The sequence below is a fragment of the Erpetoichthys calabaricus genome, chromosome 15, assembly GCF_900747795.2.
Source record: "Erpetoichthys calabaricus chromosome 15, fErpCal1.3, whole genome shotgun sequence".
In the NCBI taxonomy this organism is placed as follows: Eukaryota; Metazoa; Chordata; class Cladistia; order Polypteriformes; family Polypteridae; genus Erpetoichthys; species Erpetoichthys calabaricus.
The window spans coordinates 28,394,775-28,417,825 of NC_041408.2; the positions used below are offsets into that span (position 1 = coordinate 28,394,775).

General features: G+C 38.6%; 1 protein-coding gene across 1 annotated transcript in view; it reads left to right on the top strand.

Moving 5' to 3' along the window:
• The window catches only part of ppp3r1b (protein phosphatase 3 (formerly 2B), regulatory s1ubunit B, alpha isoform, b), an 84,041-nt gene that overhangs the window by 26,416 nt on the left and 34,574 nt on the right, over positions 1–23,051 (top strand). Inside the window, exon 2 of the mRNA XM_028792566.2 lies at positions 15,135–15,174. Within this exon, the coding sequence (XP_028648399.1) occupies positions 15,135–15,174 (40 nt within the window). The remainder of the gene's footprint in view (positions 1–15,134; positions 15,175–23,051) is intronic.

Sequence of the window (23,051 nt, forward strand, 5' to 3'; positions counted from 1 at the left end):
GCAGATTGGGTGGTGAGAGGGACAACCCCGCCAAACCCAAGTATATAATGCGGATCGGTGGCATCACAAGCTTTGTGGGTTTTAGTTGAACTGGTAGGATCGTGGGAGATGAAGAGATAAAGGACTCTTGAGTATTGTAGATTTGAAATATACTTTTATCTCGGGGGGAGAGTGACCCAGTGGTTAGCACTGCTGTGACTAGACTGATTCCAGGATTTTGAAATTTTCAATGAGGGATACTCGACCTGTACCAGCATATTGGAGTATGTTGTAGAGCACTTTGGGAGCACATTCAGAATTTATTCTTTTCTGATGCTTTCCTTTAGAGAGTGTGTATGGATGTTCTTTTTAAATCTGACTACTTCCCATCATCAATGCATTAAAAAACTTTGGTCAATACTAAGCTGTTCAGCCTCCTTTAGTTGTGGGGCCATTCCTTAATCATCTAGTCCTCCTCCTCCTTGGTTTCCTTTTCTAACCATTGCCCTGTCACAAATATTTAGTCTTTGAAAGTTTTTTTTTTTCTGTCTTCCATAACATGTTCCAGTTTATTTGTGTATTTTGTTGGTTTTATTTTGCTGCTATTTGGTCAGTAGTTGAATCTTGTTTTTCTTAGTACCTGCTGTGGTTTTTCATCTTAAAAACCCGTTATCTCCCAAATTAATTTTTAAAAAATTTTTTTGTTTCCGTTGTAAAGTTATTGTCATTTGGAGTCCCTGGAACAGAAAAACCATGTAATCATGTTTCTTTTTGTTTACTTATGTAGATACAGCCTGTCCTCTAAATAGGACACTGGGATGACTTGACATAACAGAAGCTCTATGTACAATATGAGAACATATACATTTATTGCTCACAATTATGACCTTACAAGAAAGTTACCAAACATAAGAGGAATCATAGTCCAAATGCCAGCACTACTTATCATGATATGGCTGAAAGCAAGTACGGCAAAGTGTTGTATTGCACTTGTTGCAATATGTTTTAGGCTTGCCTTTGCATCCTTCATGCTGACAGCGACGCTGTTTATCCCTCTGCATCAAAAAATGTCCCACGCCATCGTATCGCATCATGTCAGCTCCTGTTGGTAGTCTGGGCACCCTGGGTCTTCCTGCATGCTTGCGTTGGACAGTGGTCTTCAAATAAACTATGGCAATTGCTCGTCTGAAATCCTTCAATGATATGGCATTTCCCCCATGGATACTTTTGTGCCGAATCCACGCATTCACTATTGCCATGTCAATGCAGCGAGTAAACAGGGGCCAGTACCATTTCTTTCCACGTATAGAAACACAGAATTTTGAAACAAGCCAGTCATGATGGTCAACACCGCCCATGTACGCATTGTAATTATATATCAAGTTAGGCATTTTCACCGTGCTCTTTTCTTTCTGGCCTTTTACACGTCGCTTGACATCATGAAGCGGCTCAATAGAGTCATGATTAGTGGCAACTGTTACAATATTATTCTCGTGCCAACGCACGAGAAGTACCTCTGACGTTCTGTCATAGACGTACTCGCTGGCACCACGATCTGATTTTTTCATCTCTTTTGATGACTTCATTGGACATGTTCTATTGATCCTGCTTTCTCTAATGGTAGCGGTTGCTCGAAATCCTCTATCTGCCAGCTGAGAGAGCAGATCCATGTTTGTAAAAAAGTTATCAAAATACAGAGCATAGCTGCTTGGATCAGCAATATGTTGTACAGCATTCAAGACAACGTGAGAACCAAGTGGCACATCTGTTGCAGTTGTTTCCTTTCCACAATACAATGAGAAGGTGTAACAGTATCCTTCGCTGGAGCATATGGCCCAATATTTATACCCAAATCTGATGGGCTTTCCCTTTATAAATTGTTTCAGGCTGTTTCTCCCATAATATTTCACGATCATCTCATCAATGCTGATATTGGGTGTAAAATAGCCAAATTTACAGAAATTCTCATTCAAGAGTTCAAACAACGGCTTCACCTTGAATGTTCGGTCACCTATGTTGCTGTCTGCAGTAGAATTGTCCACAAAATGAATATAACTTCAATTTCTGAAATCGGTTTCGGGACATAGCATTCTTGACAATAGGTACGACAAGATCTTCTGCATCACTCCAACAGTCTGCTTCTGACGGGACTTTATGATATCCAGTTATAATCAAAATCCCAAGGAAGACCTTCACTTCTTCAGTTGATGTATGAAATTCATGATCATTCCTAAAATCCGTTGAATAGCGAACTGGTTTTTTTACAGATTAGGTCATATATCTCTGGCGAAAAGAACTCCTCAAAGAGTTGCACAGGATTATGTTGGGCTAAAGTTTGTCTCAGATTCTTTTCTGCAACACCGGCGGCCTGTCCATTCAGAGCAGATGTCTTTGGGAAGACTGGCTTCTTCTGCTTTGTCCAGGACGGCGCAGGACATTTCTTCTTTCTTGGCCGTTTCGCTGGATGTGCAGAACTTGTTGATGGTTGATTCTCTTCCGTTTCAGCGTCATCCCCCTCATTTTCAAACAATGTGTCGTCTTCCATGTCTTCTCCAACCATTTCGACTTCTAGCTCTCCCGGAACATCAGCAACAGTTACATTTCCTGCATTGGCAACGTCCTCATCCCCTTCATCTTCGTCTGACAATTGACTGGTATTTGGCGGTAGCACACAGACAGTAGCTTCCGAGTATTTTTCCTTGCAGTCTTCCAGAAGCTGTGACACTTCATCTAGGGTGATGCACCTTTTTGCCATGTCTCGCTACGCAAAAAAAGATAAATAAGGTGCGCTTTAGATATAGGCACTATATGCATGCGATCATCCCAATGTCCTATTCACAGGACAGTGGGAAATGTCGCAGAATAACGTCTATGTAAGTGCGATTAGAATACAAGTTAGCAATACGGAGAGTTAGATAGTTTACTTACATTGCCTCAATCTCTCCGTCCCAGCAAACTAGCACAAAATGTCCAGACTCGCCGTCACAGGTAGGGAACGTCAGAAGCTGCCTCCAAAGACACAAAGCACAACCTGTCGCCCACACGCTATATGGCACATGGCCGCTTTCGCGGAAGTGTTGTGACGCACAACCTCAAGTCTGCTGTGAATGTACCCCGGATCACGTGGTTGCTTCGTTGCGACAGATATAGGCATATATGTTGCTGTCCTACAAATAGGACAATGGTAGATAACGGTTATTAACTGGGTCGCAAAGCAGTATGTTGCTTTTTCTCAGTTTTGTGTTTTAGAACAGCTGTGCCTGAAGATATGTAGAACACCACTTCTTTTCAGCTAGTACCTGAATCATCCAGTATTACTCGTTGGTGTTATACAGTCAGGGCAGTTTTGAAACAGTGTGCCAACTTTACTGTCCTTAATCATCCGACGTTACTTAATACAGTCAGGGCAGTTTTTAAACCATGTGCCAGCTTTACCTTAAACATGACTATGAAAAACCTGTTTCGTTTATCAAAACCATAATTGTGTGACATTTTAAATCCACTGGCTCATAGAAATGAAATACAATCAATATAAAATCACTTTAAATTGTTTTGCTTCAATAGAGACCTGAACTTTGATCCCAAAATGCAGTGGGAAGCAGACTGTTTTTCACTGTGTTTATAGTGCTGATTGAGCAGTGTTTCTTTTTCAGATACTGTAAACAAATTTAAGATTAATGAAGTAACATATGGTGATTAAATCAAAATCCATCATTGCAAATTTGCTGATACGTAGATGGGATCACCATTCCTAAAAATAAAATAGCCAGGTTTATTGACTAAGAATGGAGTATGTGTTGTAGATTTTCCCACCCGTACAATGGAAAAATGCAGTGGAAAGTTCTCAGTATAGGTGGTTGCAGCGACATTGTTTCTAACAAGAAAGAAAGAAAGAGAGACCGACATGTGGACAAACTTGTACCCCTTCACGAAAAAGAGGAACCCACAGTTGTCACTTTTATCAATTGCAAATTATTTCAGAAATTGACACCCATCATTGTTTAAAGCGAAGTCTGATCTTTCTTAAATATGGAATAGAGTTTTGATGCAACAAAATATTTCATATTTGAGGACTGATCATTTATGTTGGGTAGAATGCCTAGAGGGAGTTGGGCGGTGTCGTGGCCTGGAACCCCTGCAGATTTTATTTTTTTCTCCCTAGCTGTCTGGAGTTTTTTTTTTTGTTAGTTTTTTCTGTCCTCCCTGGCCATCGGACCTTACTTTTTATTCTATGTTAATTAGTGTTCCCTTATTTTAATTCTTATTTATTTTGTCGTTTTTCTCTTTCTTCATCATGTAAAGCACTTTGAGCTGTGCTATATAAATAAATGTTGTTGTTCATACAAACGAAAATGGCAAAGACAAAAAAAAATTAGACCCATAACCTTATGTCCATCCATCCATCCATCCATTTTCCGACCCACTGAATCCGAACACAGGGTCACGGGGGGTCTGCTGGAGCCAATCCCAGCCAACACAGGTCACAAGGCAGGAACCAATCCCGGGAAGAGTGCCAACCCACCGCAGGGGACACACAAACACACCCACACACCAAGCACACACTAAGGCCAATTTAGAATCGCCAATCCACCTAACCAGCATGTCTTTGGACTGTGGGAGGAAACCAGAGCGCCCGGAGGAAACCCACGCAGACACGGGGAGAACATGCAAACTCCACGCAGGGAGGACGCGAACCCAGGTCCCCAGGTCTCCCAACTGCGAGGCAGCAGCGCTACCCACTGCGCCACTGTACTGCCTATAACCTTGTGTCTTGTTGCACAATCTTTAGAGGTGATAACTGCAAACAAATGATTCCTGTAGCTCTCAATTAGACTTTTACACCTCTCAACAGATCATCTGACCCTGACCCACTCTTCTTGAGCAAACTGCTCCAGCTGTGTACAGATGATGTGGTATGCTTTGGGTAATGAGCTGTTCCACGCCTTCTCCGTACTTTTTTTCTTGCCATCATTCTGGTAGAGGTTGATCTTGGTTTCATCTGTCCAAAGAATGTTTTTCCAGAACTGTGCTGGCTTTTTTAGATGTTCTTTAGCAAAGTCCAATCTAGCCTTTCTGTTCTTAAGGCTTATGAGTGGCTTGCACCTTGCAGTGTACCCTCTGTATTTACTTTCATGCAGTCTTCTCTTTATGGTAGACTTGGATATCGATACGCCTACCCCCTGGAGAGTGTTGTTCACTTGGTTGGCTGTTGTGAAGGGGTTTCTCTTCACCATGGAAATGATTCTGCGATCATCCACCACTGTTGTCTTCCGTGGACGTCCAGGTCTTTTTGCGTTGCTGAGTTCACCAGTGCTTGCTTTCTTTCTCAGGATGTACCAAACTGTAGATTTTGCCACTCGTAATATTGTAGCAATTTCTCGGATGGGTTTTTTCTGTTTTCGCAGCTTAAGGATGGTTTCTTTCACCTGCATGGAGAGCTCCTTTGACCGCATGTTGTCTGTTCACAGCAAAATCTTTCACGTGCAAGCACCACACCTCAAATCAACTCCAGGCCTTTTATCTGCTTAATTGATAATGACATAACGACGGACTTGCCCACACCTGCCCATGAAATAGCCTTTGAGTCAGTTGTCCAATTACTTTTGAGCCCCTGAAATGAAGGGATTGTGTTAAAAAAATGTTTAGATGCCTCACATTTTTATGCAATCGTTTTGTTCACCCCACTGAATTAAAGCTGAAAGTCTGCACTTCAACTGCTTCTGAGTTGTTTCTTTTAAAATTCATTGTGGTAATGTACACAACCAAAATTAGAAAAAAGTTGTCTGTCCAAATATTTATGGACCTAACTGTATGTGAGGTGCATTTAGCATATATATAATTTCCTAATAGTGATCAGTAATTTTCTGTATAAGAATATGGGGGCATGTAAAATGTTTAGTTTCACTCTTTGAGAAAAAAGCTCCAGGATGAGAATTGTAATGAATTCTGCGATGCATGCAACAACTAATTGGTCACATGCAGGGCTTAGCAAAAAGAACTCCTTTTCTTGTCATACTGATGACACACGTGCTGTATTAACTCTAAACCCATATTTCAGCTGGGAAGGAAACAAACAATATTTTTCAATTGTTTATATCTCCTGCAGCACCTGACTACGTTTTTTTCTTTTCAACACTCATGTATTTAAGGATGTGCTGCATAATCACAGGAATTTTTGCTAATTCTTGTTCATCAATAGCCTAAACTCGAACTGTGGTTTAAGTTTTTAAAGTTCTGTCTGGTGCCATATTCTAAAGTCAATATATGCATTATTCCTGTGAACAGAAGTGCATGTGCTAAATTACAGTAGTTTATCCATTCAGATATAATAATGGGACCAATTTAAAATTTGTGTAAAGTGTCATCTTCTGAAACCATTTTTACTGTTGAGGGTCAAGGTGGCAGCAAGTTGGCCTAGACTTTTGTATCCCATGCTACAAATTACATCACTTTCTATGAAATTCCTAGGGATTTCCAATCCTGTCAAAAAATCTAATCTGTCCAGCATGTTCTGGGTGTGTCTCCGCCAAGTTGGATGTGTCTAGAGCAGTTCTACAGGGAGGTGTCCAAGGGGCATCTTTCTGAACTGTCCAAACCAGCCCATCTGGCTCCTTTTACAGCAGAGGAGCAGGGACCCTTCCCTGTGGTTCTTCTGAATCTTTGAACTTTACCCCATCATGAAGATGTAAAGGTGTCTTAAGTTTTATTAATGAAGATAACAAGGCTAACCATTCAACAAAAAAACAATAAGGCTGATCATGGACGTGAAGCACCAAATAGATATGTAAAATTCTGCAGCTTTGCGTAGCACATATGGAGTAACCTGATGCCAAAACTAGTGCAGGTAAAAAAAAAAAAAAAATTGTTCATTTACAACCAAATGTCAGCTTTTGCATTTGAATAACACCTTTTTTTAAAATAAATTTTAAATGATATCTGAATAGGGACATTCGATCTGACAGCCCTACCACCACCACATTATAATAATGGCTTAGGGTGGGGTTGTGTGAAGTTGTGAATTTACTAGACAAATATTAAAATGAAAAGAGTTAGTTAAGAAATGTTATGATTTAAAGATGTTTTGATACATCATGTGCAGTAATGTGACCAATCAATTGGCTGTAAACACTTTTGGGCAGAGATGTAGTTCTGTGCTGTTCCAGTATGCTATAAGTATATTGTATAGTCCAGCCTGCTCTAATCTACATAGTTTTTAATTTGTGGTAATTATTAGTTATCCGGAGCATTTGAGACTTCACTACTCATAATGTACATGAATCCAATTCCATTTTTTATATACAAGTTTCAAACTTGATCAAAAGCTTACACTTTAAAATTCCATAACTACATTTAAAGCAGTTTCTCTTTAAAAATAAAAGTTTATCCATAAATTCATTCTGTAGAAGGAATTAGGCATGCTGTATTAGAAATTGTCAACAGTACTTTTATTAAAATCTGTCCCCCACCCCCCACACTTCCCCAATCCCAGTATGGATTTGTATATGTTTTTAACCTTCATGAATTAGGACATGGTGGTACTGGTATGATTTACTGATGTGATTTTAAACTGAACACACATATTTTGCATCTTATTCTTCCTTTGCATATTTGGTGGTTTGGTAATTGGGTTCACAACCTCTTTGTTTTATCTAATTGTTGTAAACTATGTAATTATTTTGATCCTCCGCTGTTATCATTTCTTTCCTGGGTTGCTCCCTTTTCCTGTAGTAATTTAATAGTTGGTGACTTTAATTGTGACTTTTCACTCTCCGTTTTTGTCATAGAATATCAAAGTATTACTCATCATATTAATTTCGCAAAACATCATAAAGCGCACACACACAGTTGATCAGGTGTACTCCCCTGATTGAGCTCTTTGATTTTATTGTACTTTTTGTTGTATATTAATTTGACAAAGAAAATTGTTCTAAAGTGAATCATTTTTAAGTAAATATTAATACATTTAGTGCAGGTTTCTGCTGTTTAAACTGAAGTGAACAATGAAAATCAATAAGCATCACTAATTTGTGACCAGTGTTACCTCTAGGCTGAGTGTGTGAGCGATTATTCATACATTTTAGGAGCATTGCTCACAAATAGACCTGACTTTCAAGCAAATTTAAACTATAAATGTTAAATGCAAATTAAACAAAATCCTTTATACACCTAATTTAAATGATTTTCAAATAAAATTTGAAATGGTCTGTTGCGGTTGTTTCTTTGTCACTTCCACTGTTTTTATGTCTCATTAACCATATCCATCAAGTGGTACATTGAAGGATTGATGTATTAGTGTTCAAAACAAAATTGCTCATGGAATGTTTTGTTAAACAGCCTTGGCTTCTGGGAAAATTTTGTAAATTTCTTTCAGACAGATGATGGTGTACGCAAAAATGGCTTAAAAATGTGATCTTTTAAAAATGGACCTTAGGGAAAGCATTTGAACCACAAATCTTACATGAAACTTAACTCAGTCGAAAGGTTTGGGGGAAAAAAAAAAATACTAACAGAATCTTAACAATGAAATGAAGACCAGATAGATGCAGGAATTTGATTGGTTTGTCCTTAATTGGAAACCCTCCTCCACAGCTACAAATGTGGAAAATTGTTCATTTGGATTTGAGCAGACTATAATTCCTTTCAAAAGAATTTTTGTAATCAGTACCCAGAGTTCAAGGTACTGATTAAGGAAAAAATAGAAACTGGAGCTATAAAGACATTGAAAGTAATGTTTAAATTTATTAAACAACAGCATCACTTCAAGGAGTTATTTTCACTTTTGGACTTTTGTGGCAAATTCCAGGCCTCCGGATTTATAAAATCATCAATACACAAAATTTAGAAATCACTTGGATGCCGAGCATTTGGAAAACTGAAAATAATTTAAATCTGAACAGACTGTCATTGTTGGTCTTTTGGAGGACAGAAAACATCAAGAATATTCAGTGAAATTTTTGAATAGGATTACCCTTTTTATAAATTTAATTTGCCATATCAGTTAAGCTAATTTTTCAGTACTTAACATTAAATATGCATTAAAGTAAATAAGCATATGTGTGGTTTATTCAGATAACCATTATTTCAAAGATTGATGCAAACATCATTTTCACAAGAGCAAATGTCGTAATCCTGAAAAAGTGACTTTTGGACAAGTGTGTTTTAAAAGGTGTGTTACAAATCCAAGCCTTTAATGACCTCTTGGGCATAGTCATCAACAGTCTGTCTCTCTGGAGAGAGTGTTGATCGCATTGAGAGGTGTACTTACCTCGGCAGCATCACTCATATCTTTGGTGACTCTTCTAGGAAGTCAGAAGACGGAACAGGAAAGCATTGGGCGGGATTGGGTGATGTCTTGAGGTTGCTGGAAAGGGGTGTGTAGCTCTCCTGATATCTTTCCCAGAGGTCCAAGTCCCGGTGCTTCCTGTTTTGCCTTATGGTTGCGAGACATGGACACTATCCAGTGACTTGAGATGATGGATGCACTCCTTTGGTACTGTATCTCTTTGGAGAATCTTTGGGTACCGCTGGTTTGACTTTCTGTTGAACAATCTGTTGCTTACAGAGCCACAAATGAGGCACATTACCTGCATTGCAAGGGAGCATTAGTTATGGCACTGCAGCCATGTGGTGCGATTCCCTGAGTGTGATCTGGCTTGCAGGATCCTTATTGTTGAAATCCCGAGTGGCTGGACCAGGCCAAGGGGACGCTCATGTAACACCTGGCCGTGGCAGATAGATGGTCATTTCTGGAAGGTGGGACTGGACCATGTGGTCTGCCTTTTGTCAACCGGGATCCTGAGCTATTTCGTCGTGTGGTGGGTGTAGCAACAGGCTATACCAGTGCATGCTCCCACAACCGACCTGACCTGTTCACAAAAGCAGCTTTAAAGAGATTTTTTTAAACAGACTTTCTGTGAATGAAAATATCCTGAATAATCTAAGCAATTACTTGTTTGTATGACACTGAGCATAATGTTATGCTTTGATTTTATTAATACTGATGTAAACTGTGTATATTTTTGTTTATTGATCAAATGTTTGTGAATAAATTGGGTAAGTTCATATTTTAATGAATCCAGTGACTTGTTACAATTATTTGTTTTAAAACTTAAGTTGCCCTCCTTCAGTTGTTACATGAGGTGAGATTGTTTAACCTCTGATGAGAAATTAAATTCAGACCTTGTTGTTTAATCCTTACAGTACTGATAGGTCACCTTACATCCTGGCCAGCCATGGGCCAGGTCAGGAAGGTCTATATTGATCTGCATCTTTATGATAGTTGGCCTGTAGTCTTATAATTTCAGTCTGAACTCTCATGGCTTTGTTTGTTCATCTTCTCTTTATACATGATGTTTAGATTTATGGATGATTGATTGTATTGCTCCCTGATCATAAAGGAGGTTTACTTAATATTGAGAAAACAGGCAAGATTTGTACAGTACAGCGGACAGGTTGAATTTAAGGAAATGCAATCATTTCACCATTTTCCATGTTGTCCTTTCTTGGCTGTGAACTGGACTGTACATGTTGAACTAGGGATGTCAAATTACCAGAATGTTTTTATTCGATTAAGAGTACCAGTGAAATTTTGTGATACTCCATACATTCTAATGCCACTGCACAACAGAAATTTCATTCAGTGGCCTTTTTTAAAGTATCTCCTTTACCAGAGTGAACATTATTGTGCCTTTTTCTGTAATACAGTATAAAATATATGAATGCTAACAGTAGTGCTGGGAGGTATACTGGTTCATACCAAAAACCGTTTATTTATGTTGTTACATGGATTTTTCTTATACTGCAGTACTGGTTTAAATAGCCTAAACAACGTTCGGAACGTGGCGCAGCGGGAAACTGTTTAAGGGGGGACCTTTTTCACTGCTAAACACGCATGCAACGGTGTACATACGTTAGTGGACGTATTGAGCAGTGAAAATGGACAGAGAACATTCAGAAACTGAATATTAGCAGACAAAGTTGAACATGATGACACAAAAGAAATTTTGCCGAAAAAAGGAGCAGTGTCCGTTGTCTGGAGATGCTTTGGTTTTAAAAGGTCGGATGTGAACCAAACCACTATTTACTGCAAATGCTGTCGAGCTAAAGTTGTCAACACGAGCAATTTGCTACACCACCTTAGCCTCAAACATGCTTTGGAGTACCATGAATGTATGGAACTAAGATTGGCACCCTCTACGTCCTCGGGTAAAACTGAAAATGCTAGAGGACACTCGAGTCAGACGTTATTTGTAGACGCGTTTGCTAGAGGTACTGCCTACAACAATAAGAGCAAGCGGTGGATCGAGATAACCAATGCCATTACAATCCAGATAGCTAACGTGTCAGTGGACAGAGATTGTTAACATTAACAGAAAGTGTAGTTGGTTTACAAAAAATATTTACTATTTATTCCTTTTCGAAGACATGTTCAGTGCAATACAACTTTTGACAAGCACCTCTGGAGGCTAAATGCCTCTTTGGATGGTTGAAAATATGTTGTCAAAATTATAGTTTAAGTTTTTTGCAAAATTTGTTCAATAAAAAGGCTCTATATTTTGACTGCATCTGTAATGCAATGTGATTCCTTCTCTTCATTAGTGCCACCCCCTTGAAACTGTCACTTTATGGGGCCATGCAAACCTGTATTAATACTTGTGTGCACATTAAAATGTTTTTTTGTACAATGCTTATGACAGTGGAATAGGTTATTCTTAGCCAGTCTTCTGCAGTGATTGCAGTGGAAACTGTAGTTAACATCCACTCATGCATGGGAGAAAATACAGTTGAATACCGTGACCGGTATAATTTTGAAAAATTACCGTGATATAGAATTTTGGTCATACCGCCCAGCACTAGCTAACAGTAACAACAGCTTTACAATGCTGGTATATCCATCAAGAAGTTACCTAACTATCATTTAGGCAAACAAGTATTGGCTTTCATAAAAATCAAAATACAGTGCAAGAGTTGAATTTTAATGTGTGGTAAAGATGGCGATTCCTTCAGAATAACAATAAGGGGGGGGGGGGTAATAATCTTGGGGATTTCAGCATAACATTTATAAAAATTATATATTACTAGCCAACCCGTGGCGTAGCATACGCCACATAATTATGTATTGATGGGTGAACACTTCCTGAAAGACACAGTTGTCCAAATGGGGTGGATTTGAGGATACAACTGTAATTGAATGAAAAGATGGAACTCTGGAGAGAGCAACATACAATTGTCCGTGACTGAAAACTGGGTTTGGCAGATACAGGCATATCGTTTTGAAAGTGTGTTTCTGTGCCTTATTAATTGTCATTGCAAAGGCCAATCTAACAGGAATTGTCTGTGTGTAAACGTAGAAGGCAAATTTGAATCTGATGGGGTCAGGGATTCTCTCTCTCTCTTGCGCCTGTGTGTGTGTGTGTGTGTGTGTGTGTGTGTGTGTGTGTGTCTGTCTCACGCACGCGCCTGTGTGCTGTAAGTGAATGAAAAGATGGAACTCTGGAGAGAGCGACATACAATTGTCTGTGACTGAAAACTGGTTTTAGCAGATACAGGCATATCTTTTTGAAAGTTAGTCCCTACGCCTTATTAATTGTCATTGCAAAGGCCAATCTAACAGGAAATTGTCTGCATGTAAAAGTAAAAGGCAAATTTGAATCTGATGGGGTCAGGGAAATCCGGGGAATATGGACAGTTTGTGAGGTAGGAGCTGTGATTGTTTTACACCCCAGTACATTACGGTGAATGCTGAGAACAGTCAGTCTAGTGCCTTTACAGAGACTTCTTGCTGGCATGAGGTTTCTGAGAAGCATGATGACTGAACCAATTTTAAGTTTGACTTTATGCGGAGGCATGCCAGTGGGAGTAATGGCTGCCCAGTGGGTCATGGGAATAATGCCGCTGGATCTCCAGTCGGCATCGTTTATGGTCCGAACTACGACGGTATGTGATCTTCTTCGAACCTCCGACTTTCGTTCTTGATTAATGAAAACATTCTTGGCAAATGCTTTCGCTCTCGCACGAATTGTTGGCTCTGTAGTGCGTGTGGCATGGTCGGCTGCTTAGTGAATTGTTGGTGGGCGGGGCTCGGTCTTGCTTGCCATGGACTTAGTGAATTATATATATAGATAATCTACCTGATTTTCTTACACATTGGACATTTTATTCTCTGACATTTTCTTTCTAGTAACTCACAAATACTGCATAAATCCATACCAAATATACAAATTCAAACAGTATTTATGCAGTGCTGAATTAGTGAATTCTTGGATAATTCCAGATATTTCCATTTAAACAAACTCTTTAAAGATGTTCTTATAACAGCAACCTTTAGAGTCAGGTTTGTATTAATTTTGTAACATTTTCTATTGTAAGGATTAAATTTACCTCATTAGCTGGTTAGAAAAATGTTACTAAAGACTAATATTTAACAGATGAGTCATATTGATTCAAATTTCAAATGTCAGAAACTCATGGTGCTTTGATTCTCCAAGTCTGTCCCTCTTTTTTTTAAATATTTGTCACAAATTTATGTGTGAAGTTAAAACTTGTCAGTTTTGCCTGAATCCTTTATTTCAGAATTACGTTTTTTGCTGTTTTGAAGTTTTCTTACACAAGTAATAAGACTTTCTTACAGCTTATGCCTGCGTAGTCCAGAACTTGAAAAATACTTGGGCTAGCGTCTTCTATACTTAATAAATTTATAACAGTGAGACAGCATTACATTCTTCAGTGTCCCATTTGGCTATATTACATGTGTGATTTTATTTATGATTTGTACTAAAGAACATTAGTTTGCCTTCGGAAGCAAAACAAATGACACAAATTAAGTGTGCAAATTCATATTTAGCAGTGAAACATACTGTTTTGCTTGTCCATCTAATTGCGTGCTTCAGCAATTATGTGTCTCTGTTAACACAGTACATGTCATATTAATAGGAAGATGTGCCTTGTCCTTTAAAGCATTGAAACACTAATTAAATTTAATTTTGGTATTAACAAGTGGCGTAACGCATGCAATTGCCAGTGTATGCAAGCCAAGTAGCCACACCATTTAACTGTTGCATTGATGTTTACTTGATTCAGCTGTTGTTTACGATTCCCATATCCCTTAGTACTACATGTATAACTGACGATGCACGTGAGGTACCCCTATTCGATAAGCAACATTGTACTATATACAGAAAATTGAATGATACTTTAACTGATGGACATCTGTAGAAGCGATCCGTTCAGTCGAAGAATGAATGCAAAGCCTCTATTCATTTATCTGGACTATGTAGGACACTGTTAAAAATAATTAATCTTATCTTTTCATCTACTGTTTTAATTATAAATGCATGACTTTAAAGGTAAACAATTACACCTCATTTGATTGGTAATAGATTTGCATGTGCTTTAAGAGCTAAAAAATGTTTTTGAATCAGTTCCATAATGGGATGAAAGTGTCAATAACATGAGCCTGTGTGTGTTGCAGTTTGTTTTCCCTGATTCTTGCTCTGCCGTGCTGAAGCATTTCCATACATAACCTCTTATGTTTTTCTTTTTGGTGTATGTTGATGTGGTGCATTACCATTGTGAACCATTTTAATACGTAGATTTTACTGAAGGTCCTGCAGTAATTTGTTTGCTTGTGGTCATGCATTCATGCAGTACTGACTTTCTTGGCACTACAGATACTGTGAAAATGCTTGTACCATTATGTTATCAGAACTTTGGTACCAAATTAGTACTGAAATATCGGTTCTTATGACACCCATATGTGGAACCAAATAGAAAAAATGTTGAAAGTGATTTTATAATGCTTAGTAATTTTTTTACATAATAAGCATTCTATTTTACGATTCCACTTGTTTTGTTTTGGGGAGAGCTTCTGTCTGATCCAATTACAGTGCACATTAGGCAGAAATCAACCCTGAAGGGACATTAGAGTTTGCATCTTTTCCATCAGGAGTTAATCACAGTTGGTTTAATTTGGCTTTTTTTGACACTGATTAACAGAAAGACTCTTCAAAGTCATGTAGTGGTCTAAATTAATTACACATCTAAAACACAAAATAATGAATTTGTCTTATCTAGCACTGACTGTATACATTTTTTGATTAAATCTGTTTTCTAATGGGAATATTTATGCTTTTTTATTTATTTTTTTTCAACCTTAGGGAAATGAAGCAAGTTATCCTCTGGAAATGTGCTCTCATTGTAAGTATTCTATTGCTAGTAGATGTATGCATCATTTTACAGTTGCATGGTTTAATCAGTACAGATATTTGTTAGAAATACATTACCTGTTGGAAATAACGTAACTATTACACAAACACACATGGCACTACAGACATTTATAATTGAGGCATTAGTTTGAATAACATTGTCATAATATTCCGAATTGTATAGATTTTTATGTAAGGGAATTTTAGGAAAGGAAAAGCATTAAATGAACTCTCTCACTGATGACCCACCAAAGATGATATATTGAAATTGAAAGCTCCTTAAAAATGTCACCATTGGAGACTGTTGTTGCTGCAGCCCATGCAACAAGGATGAGCTGGATATATTGGGAGGAGCTAAATGTTGGTGACAGCTCATCAGAACCCCTTCTCATTGGTCAATCTTTCAGGGTTTCCTGTAGTGAGTGTTTTAACACTGTTTTATGCAAATGCTCATGCCTTTTGTATTTTGTATGCTGTTGAATTATCGGTTTACTATAACATATGCTGTATCATTTTGCATTCATCTCTTTGCTTAAGTGGTTATTCACTCACATGCAAATTCACTGGTTCAAATGGTAATTTTAGAAAGCTTTAAAATCAGTGTAAAGTTACTGTCTAAATAAATGTTGAGGGCTTGTCTATTGCTGTTGAATTTACGTCATGGTGTTTTGCCATTTATGTGAAAAACACACAAAAATGCAAAATGTTGCAGATTTTCATATATTACAAAAGATTTAAACATCTGTTTAATTATGTTTCTTTTACATTTAAAATTAAAGAATTGCAGTGGTTCAAAGTGATCAAATGTAAAATGCACTCTGCTTCTATCAGCCATGTTCTAAATTCTTTTTGGCCGCCTCCTGACTCTTTCCAAATGTTCCACAATAATGAGTTTACTTATCACTCCATATTTATGCTTTATCTTTTTGAAATTATGGACTTTTCTGTTTTTAGACTTAAGGCATTGTTTTAGTGTAAAGGGTGATCATAATATGCTAGCAGAAATATAAAGCATATACTTACAATTCTAATTTTTGTTTTTTCAGAATGTCCATTAATGAACATAGCAGTGTGTAACAATATATAATTAGAGAGCTTGTTTTAAATATTTAACAATAATGAATAAAACACACATGGCGATCTCGGCCATTATGCTATTAAATACAACTGTTTGTATATTTTTAAGCCTTCTCATCTGTTTCTGCTAGCTGAACAGAATCCTGAGAAAATGATGAGAGAACCGAACTCTTCAAAGCTATTCTTTTTGCCATCTCCACTATGCACTTGATTTGCACTGGAAACATTCTGTCATTGCATAATCAATTTGAAATTAATCTTCATTTACAAATAGTTTTCCTAATGACATCTGTAAAGAACATATTTGAAATGGCAGTTACATGACAGCTTATGTCTACAATCATGATAAAATCTGTTTTCATGCCCAATGCTTAATATTACTGCCACATTGTGTTTAGTGCTTTGTAATTAGTTGTATTTTTGAACTATAAAGAATTTTGTCACTGTGAATTACAGCATGAGCTGAATGTCACCATCATAATGGTAAGAACAACTAGTAGATGTGTACCATAACTTTATACTGTAGCTACTGTCAAGCCATTCAAAGCAGTCCTCTCTTCTAAATGTGGCTGACATACAAATTCTCTGCACCATTTGCTTCTTCAAGCACAATATGCATGAGGACAAACTTGAAAATATCAGTAGTGATATGAGAAATCTTTGAAAATTAACTTGTCATTCAAACAGTTTCTACCTACTTGTCCTAGTGAAGGCAGTATTATAGGTGAGATGTATTTTTTGTATTTTAGTATAAATACTTATTAGCAGTATAAAATGGTGCAAATACCTGTAATGTGATAGTCAAATAATTCAGCAAGTCCTTAAAAATTAAAACAGTCAGTGTGATTTCAAAAATTACGGTTTAAATCACTGACTAGAATAAGTGATTTTGAAGGCCTGCTGGTAAGCCTCTACTGTATAACCCCATGCAAGAATAATCCTGAGCACACTGTTGATTTTATTAGTTTGCAGTGTCATCTTTCTCCAGGCAGAGTGAGTGGCTTAATTTCTAAATTTAGTGAAAATTAACAAGCAATATCATGAAGATACTGCGGTGGGTTGGCACCCTGCCCGGGATTGGTTCCTGCCTTGTGCCCAGTGTTGGCTGAGATTGGCTCCAGCAGACCCCCGTGACCCTGTGTTCGGATTCAGCGGGTTGGAAAATGGATGGATGGATCATGACGATAAATTACTTTTTAAATGTAATATTTCAGGGAGTAAAACTTATGTCCATATGCAAGGAGAGCAACATTACCACCAGGTCCAAAATAACTTTAATGTGTAACTGAATTATTAACCTTGTTAACATCCTATGTATTTTTATGTTCATATTTTTTCTAAAAGTGTATTCAGGAATTTTGTTTTTATATATGCACTTCTGAGAAATTAAAGTCCAATCTTACAACAGTGTACAGTGAAATTAAAGAAGAAAAAACTACATCAGCCAAGCATCAAACTAAATTATCCTTAATTCATAATATGATATTTTCACTTCAACAGAACTCAGTATCATCAATGCAGCCTTGACAGTTTGTTTGCTATCAGCACAATGGCACCACAGTTAATTGGACCCACTTGTCGAGGTTTGTTATGTTAAAAAGATTGAAACTATCACAATACAGTGGAACCTCGGGTCACAACTGTAATTCGTTCCAAAACTCTGGTCGCAACCTGATTTGGTCGTGACCCAAAGTAATTTCCCCCATAGGGATTGTGTGTAAATACAATTAATCCGTTCCGGACCGTACAAACTGTATGCAAATATATATTTTTTAAGATTTTTAAGCACAAAAACAGTTAATTATCTATCTTAGTAAAGCACAGTTCATTTATGCATGGCGGACGCACCGAGGCGCATGCGTACTGCCACCGAGGCGCATGCGTACTGCGCCGTGGCGCCCGCCCCAGAGTCAAACGCAGCGGCTTCCCAAAACTTGGCGGCTTCCCAGATTCAGTAGATGGCACCCAAACAACACAACCTGTAGGGTCAAACGCAGCGGCTTCCCAAAACGATGCGGATTCCCAGAGTCAGTAGATGGCGCCCAAACAACACAACCTGTGGAGTCAAACGCTGCGGCTTCCCAAAACGCGGCGGATTCCCAGAGTCAGTGGGTGGCGCCCAAACAACACCACCTGTAAACTAGACTTAATGAATGAAGGCGCAAACACAAAGAAACCACTTTAGTTCAAATAGGGTTATTGAATTAAATGGAAACTTTACCATGCCTACGACCTGTGAACTAAACCTGAGGTAAAGCGTGCACGCCAGGTTGTACAGCCGCCCGGACGCGACCGCTCACACCACCGCATATACCCTCCATGATATTTCATCACGCAGCGGCTTCGCACCGAGGCGCATATTGCGCCATGGCACACGCCCCAGAGTCGAACACAGCGGCTTCCCAGAGTCAGTAGGTGGCGCCCAAACAACACAACCTGTTCACTACACTTGTTCTAATCCACTATGCCAGTAATATAGATCACATAACGGTCACAGACTCAAACCCAGCGGCTTCCCCGACTCAGTGGCTGCTGTGCTCCACTCTGCCAGCAGTCGGTATCAGCAAAGGCAACAGAATCGCGTCTCCACAAAACGAAACCGCTTTAGTACAGGTATGCTTATTTAATTAAATGACATTTCCCCAGACGCACCCACCCTCCACGATATGTCATCCATCCAAATATCGGACGGAACAGAAACTGATTGCCATTCTTGGATTTCCGATTCTCTAGCGAATTGTGGGCTTACTTGTACCATAGAATGCACAGTGTAATAGTAAACTAAATGCAAAAACATTGAATAACACTGAGAAAACCTTGAACAGAGAAAACTAACATTGCAAGAGTTCACACTACAGCCTTACGGAACTGCTCGCTGTAAACACTTTTTTTAATGAGTTTTAAGCATGGGGAAAAAAATGAAAATTTGAAAAATCCGTAATTTGTACAAAAACTAACCATAAAACCAAGAAAACTAACCTTACATGAGTCGAGTTCTGGCATGAAGGAAGTGAGCAGGAAGCTGGGTGGAGAGGTTACAGTTTTGGGGTAGAGTCCCTCTGTGCGATGCACGTCTGACCGAGAACAATGTACTGTACAGGGAGAGACTGAACACGTGCGGAAATCATCAGCACGTACGAACCAGAAGGGAAACGAAATAGAGCACAAAGAGTTCACAGCAAATGCATAGGGAGAGACTGAACACGTGCGGAAATCATCGGCGCATACGTACTGGAAGGGAAACGGTCTTGTTCGTCACCCGAGTGTGTGGTCGTGAACAGATGCAAAAGTTTGGTGAACTTTTTGGTTGTAACCGGATTTGTACGTGTTTCAAGACGTTCGTGACATGAGGTTCCACTGTATCAGTGTTTGACAGCATTAATAGCAGAATCAGTGAATGGTCTTAACCGATAAAAAGCAAAGTAAATTAAAGTACCTTTAACGTCATAAGAGCTATATTCGGATCAGTATCCTAGATTCAGTTTTTCTATTTGGCTTTTATTAAACATATTTTAAATTAATTTGTAATCAAAGACAAATAAAATTTAGTTCAAATTGCAAAAATATGCCAAATACCAGTAAAACCATCCTAATGGCTATGATGTTATCATACTTAACCAAATCACTAGGATTGCTTTCCAGCACAGCACAAGGCCTTGTCTGGAGTTGAAACATTTAGAGCGACACATTAATGATGCTGTGTTTTAACAGATAATAAATCATTTGTTTCTACCCAGTATCATTTAATAAGGCCCTGCTAAAATAACAGCATGCCCCTTTCAAATAAACACTGCATTTGTGTTGTACTGATATATTTCACAGTGTAGCCGCCGAAGTATAAGGCGAGATCGAGCACGGTTAAAACGCGTGCCGAAAGAAATCTCAGTCTAAACTTTTGTTTTAAAATTATTTAGTGAAAGTTAAAAGCAAATAATCCGCACAAGAATAAAGGAAAAAATTTATCTTCTCTAAACTTAGCTTTTCTTGAGAAACTTTAGTTATTTCTGTACTTAAAGGTTCTTTACTTCTTCTTTCTATACTTAAGGATTCTTAGCTTCTTCTTCTGTACGCTTTAAATGTACGGCACAGTACTTAAATAAGCACTGTTTTCTTAGTTATTTCACACACTCAAAAGGCCCGTAGGCACGGTTTAAAACCATATGCCCTCTACACCTTACACATGGCAAGGCTGGTCACCAACTGAAGAATAATGTTTAGTCAAAGTAGATAGAAATGGCATTCTACTTATGGGGGTTATAGGAACCTCCCATAGATTATGCATTGTCATCTTGTAAAATATTTGAGTCTTATATAACTAGGAAAATGGCTCTTACACACAGTTTATGGAATGACTTGACCCCCCAAGTGTTTTTCCCCTTCTGTGCATGAATTGGTGTGAAAAACTATTTGCCCCCTTCCTGATTTCTTATTCTTTTGCATGTTTGTCACACAAAATGTTTCTGATCATCAAACACATTTAACCATTAGTCAAATATAACACAAGTAAACACAAAATGCAGTTTTTAAATGATGGTTTTTATTATTTAGGGAGAAAAAAAATCCAAACCTACATGGCCCTGTGTGAAAAAGTAATTGCCCCCTTGTTAAAAAATAACCTAACTGTGGTGTATCACACCTGAGTTCAATTTCCGTAGCCACCCCCAGGCCTGATTACTGCCACACCTGTTTCAATCAAGAAATCACTTAAATAGGAGCTGCCTGACACAGAGAAGTAGACCAAAAGCACCTCAAAAGCTAGACATCATGCCAAGATCCAAAGAAATTCAGGAACAAATGAGAACAGAAGTAATTGAGATCTATCAGTCTGGTAAAGGTTATAAAGCCATTTCTAAAGCTTTGGGACTCCAGCGAACCACAGTGAGAGCCATTATCCACAAATGGCAAAAACATGGAACAGTGGTGAACCTTCCCAGGAGTGGCCGGCCGACCAAAATTACCCCAAGAGCGCAGAGACGACTCATCCGAGAGGTCACAAAAGACCCCAGGACAACGTCTAAAGAACTGCAGGCCTCACTTGCCTCAATTAAGGTCAGTGTTCACGACTCCACCATAAGAAAGAGACTGGGCAAAAACGGCCTGCATGGCAGATTTCCAAGACGCAAACCACTGTTAAGCAAAAAGAACATTAGGGCTCGTCTCAATTTTGCTAAGAAACATCTCAATGATTGCCAAGACTTTTGGGAAAATACCTTGTGGACTGATGAGTCAAAAGTTGAACTTTTTGGAAGGCAAATGTCCCGTTACATCTGGCGTAAAAGGAACACAGCATTTCAGAAAAAGAACATCATACCAACAGTAAAATATGGTGGTGGTAGTGTGATGGTCTGGGGTTGTTTTGCTGCTTCAGGACCTGGAAGGCTTGCTGTGATAGATGGAACCATGAATTCTACTGTCTACCAAAAAATCCTGAAGGAGAATGTCCGGCCATCTGTTCGTCAACTCAAGCTGAAGCGATCTTGGGTGCTGCAACAGGACAATGACCCAAAACACACCAGCAAATCCACCTCTGAATGGCTGAAGAAAAACAAAATGAAGATTTTGGAGTTGCCTAGTCAAAGTCCTGACCTGAATCCAATTGAGATGTTATGGCATGACCTTAAAGTCGGTTCATGCTAGAAAACCCTCAAATAAAGCTGAATTACAACAATTTTGCAAAGATGAGTGGGCCAAAATTCCTCCAGAGCGCTGTAAAAGACTCATTGCAAGTTATCGCAAACGCTTGATTGCAGTTATTGCTGCTAAGGGTGGCCCAACCAGTTATTAGGTTCAGGGGGCAATTACTTTTTCACACAGGGCCATGTAGGTTTGGATTTTTTTTTCTCCCTAAATAATCAAAACCACCATTTACAAACTGCATTTTGTGTTTACTTGTGTTATATTTGACTAATGGTTAAATGTGTTTGATGATCAGAAACATTTTGTGTGACAAACATGCAAAAGAATAAGAAATCAGGAAGGGGGCAAATAGTTTTTCACACCACTGTAGGTGGATTGAAGAATAGTTCTTTCCCCCCCCACAGCAAAGGTTTGATTGTAGGATGTGCACATTGGCTGTTTTTTTTTTTTGTTCTTATCTTCCTCAATGCAAATGTGCCTTCCTTGAAAGTTGGTTCTGAAATTCTTTACTCATGTCAGCTTCTAACATTGCACTTTAGTTGTAGATGGCATTATGGCTCCTGGTAATGAATGCAGGAGTAGGAGATGACCGCTAATGATGAAGGAAGAGGCATAAATATCTTTAGAGGATGATGAGAAACCATCTGATAGTGGAGGCAAAGGTCATTGATGTACATGAAAGAGACAAGAATGGGTTTGGCAGTGATAGAGGCTGAACTTAGATAAATGTGAATGAGGCCATATAGAGCCAACTGGTGTTTAAGCTGTATTTGCGAGGAGGGCAGTACAGCTGGTGGCCGGGTTGTCAGTATGGGTACTCTTGTAGGGTGTAGTGCAGGTCTGGCTGTGGGACTAAGGTTTTTTGTATTTTTAAATGTGAAATTTGAATTGTGCAGCAGCACACAGTGTTACAGTTTACCGCTGCTACATTTCAGCAAGTCCTGTATACTTTAATTGCATGTTCTTCCTGTGGCTCTTTGTGTTTCTTTCCACAGTCCAAAGACAATGTCTAACAATATATAACGAGCATGTGTGTGTTTGTTCACCCTGAGATGGACTGGTTCCATGTCCACAGATTGTTTTTGGCTTATTCCTGATGGTTGCTGAAATAGGCTACAGGTCTGTGTGACTCTGCCCTGGACAAGCGGGTTAAGA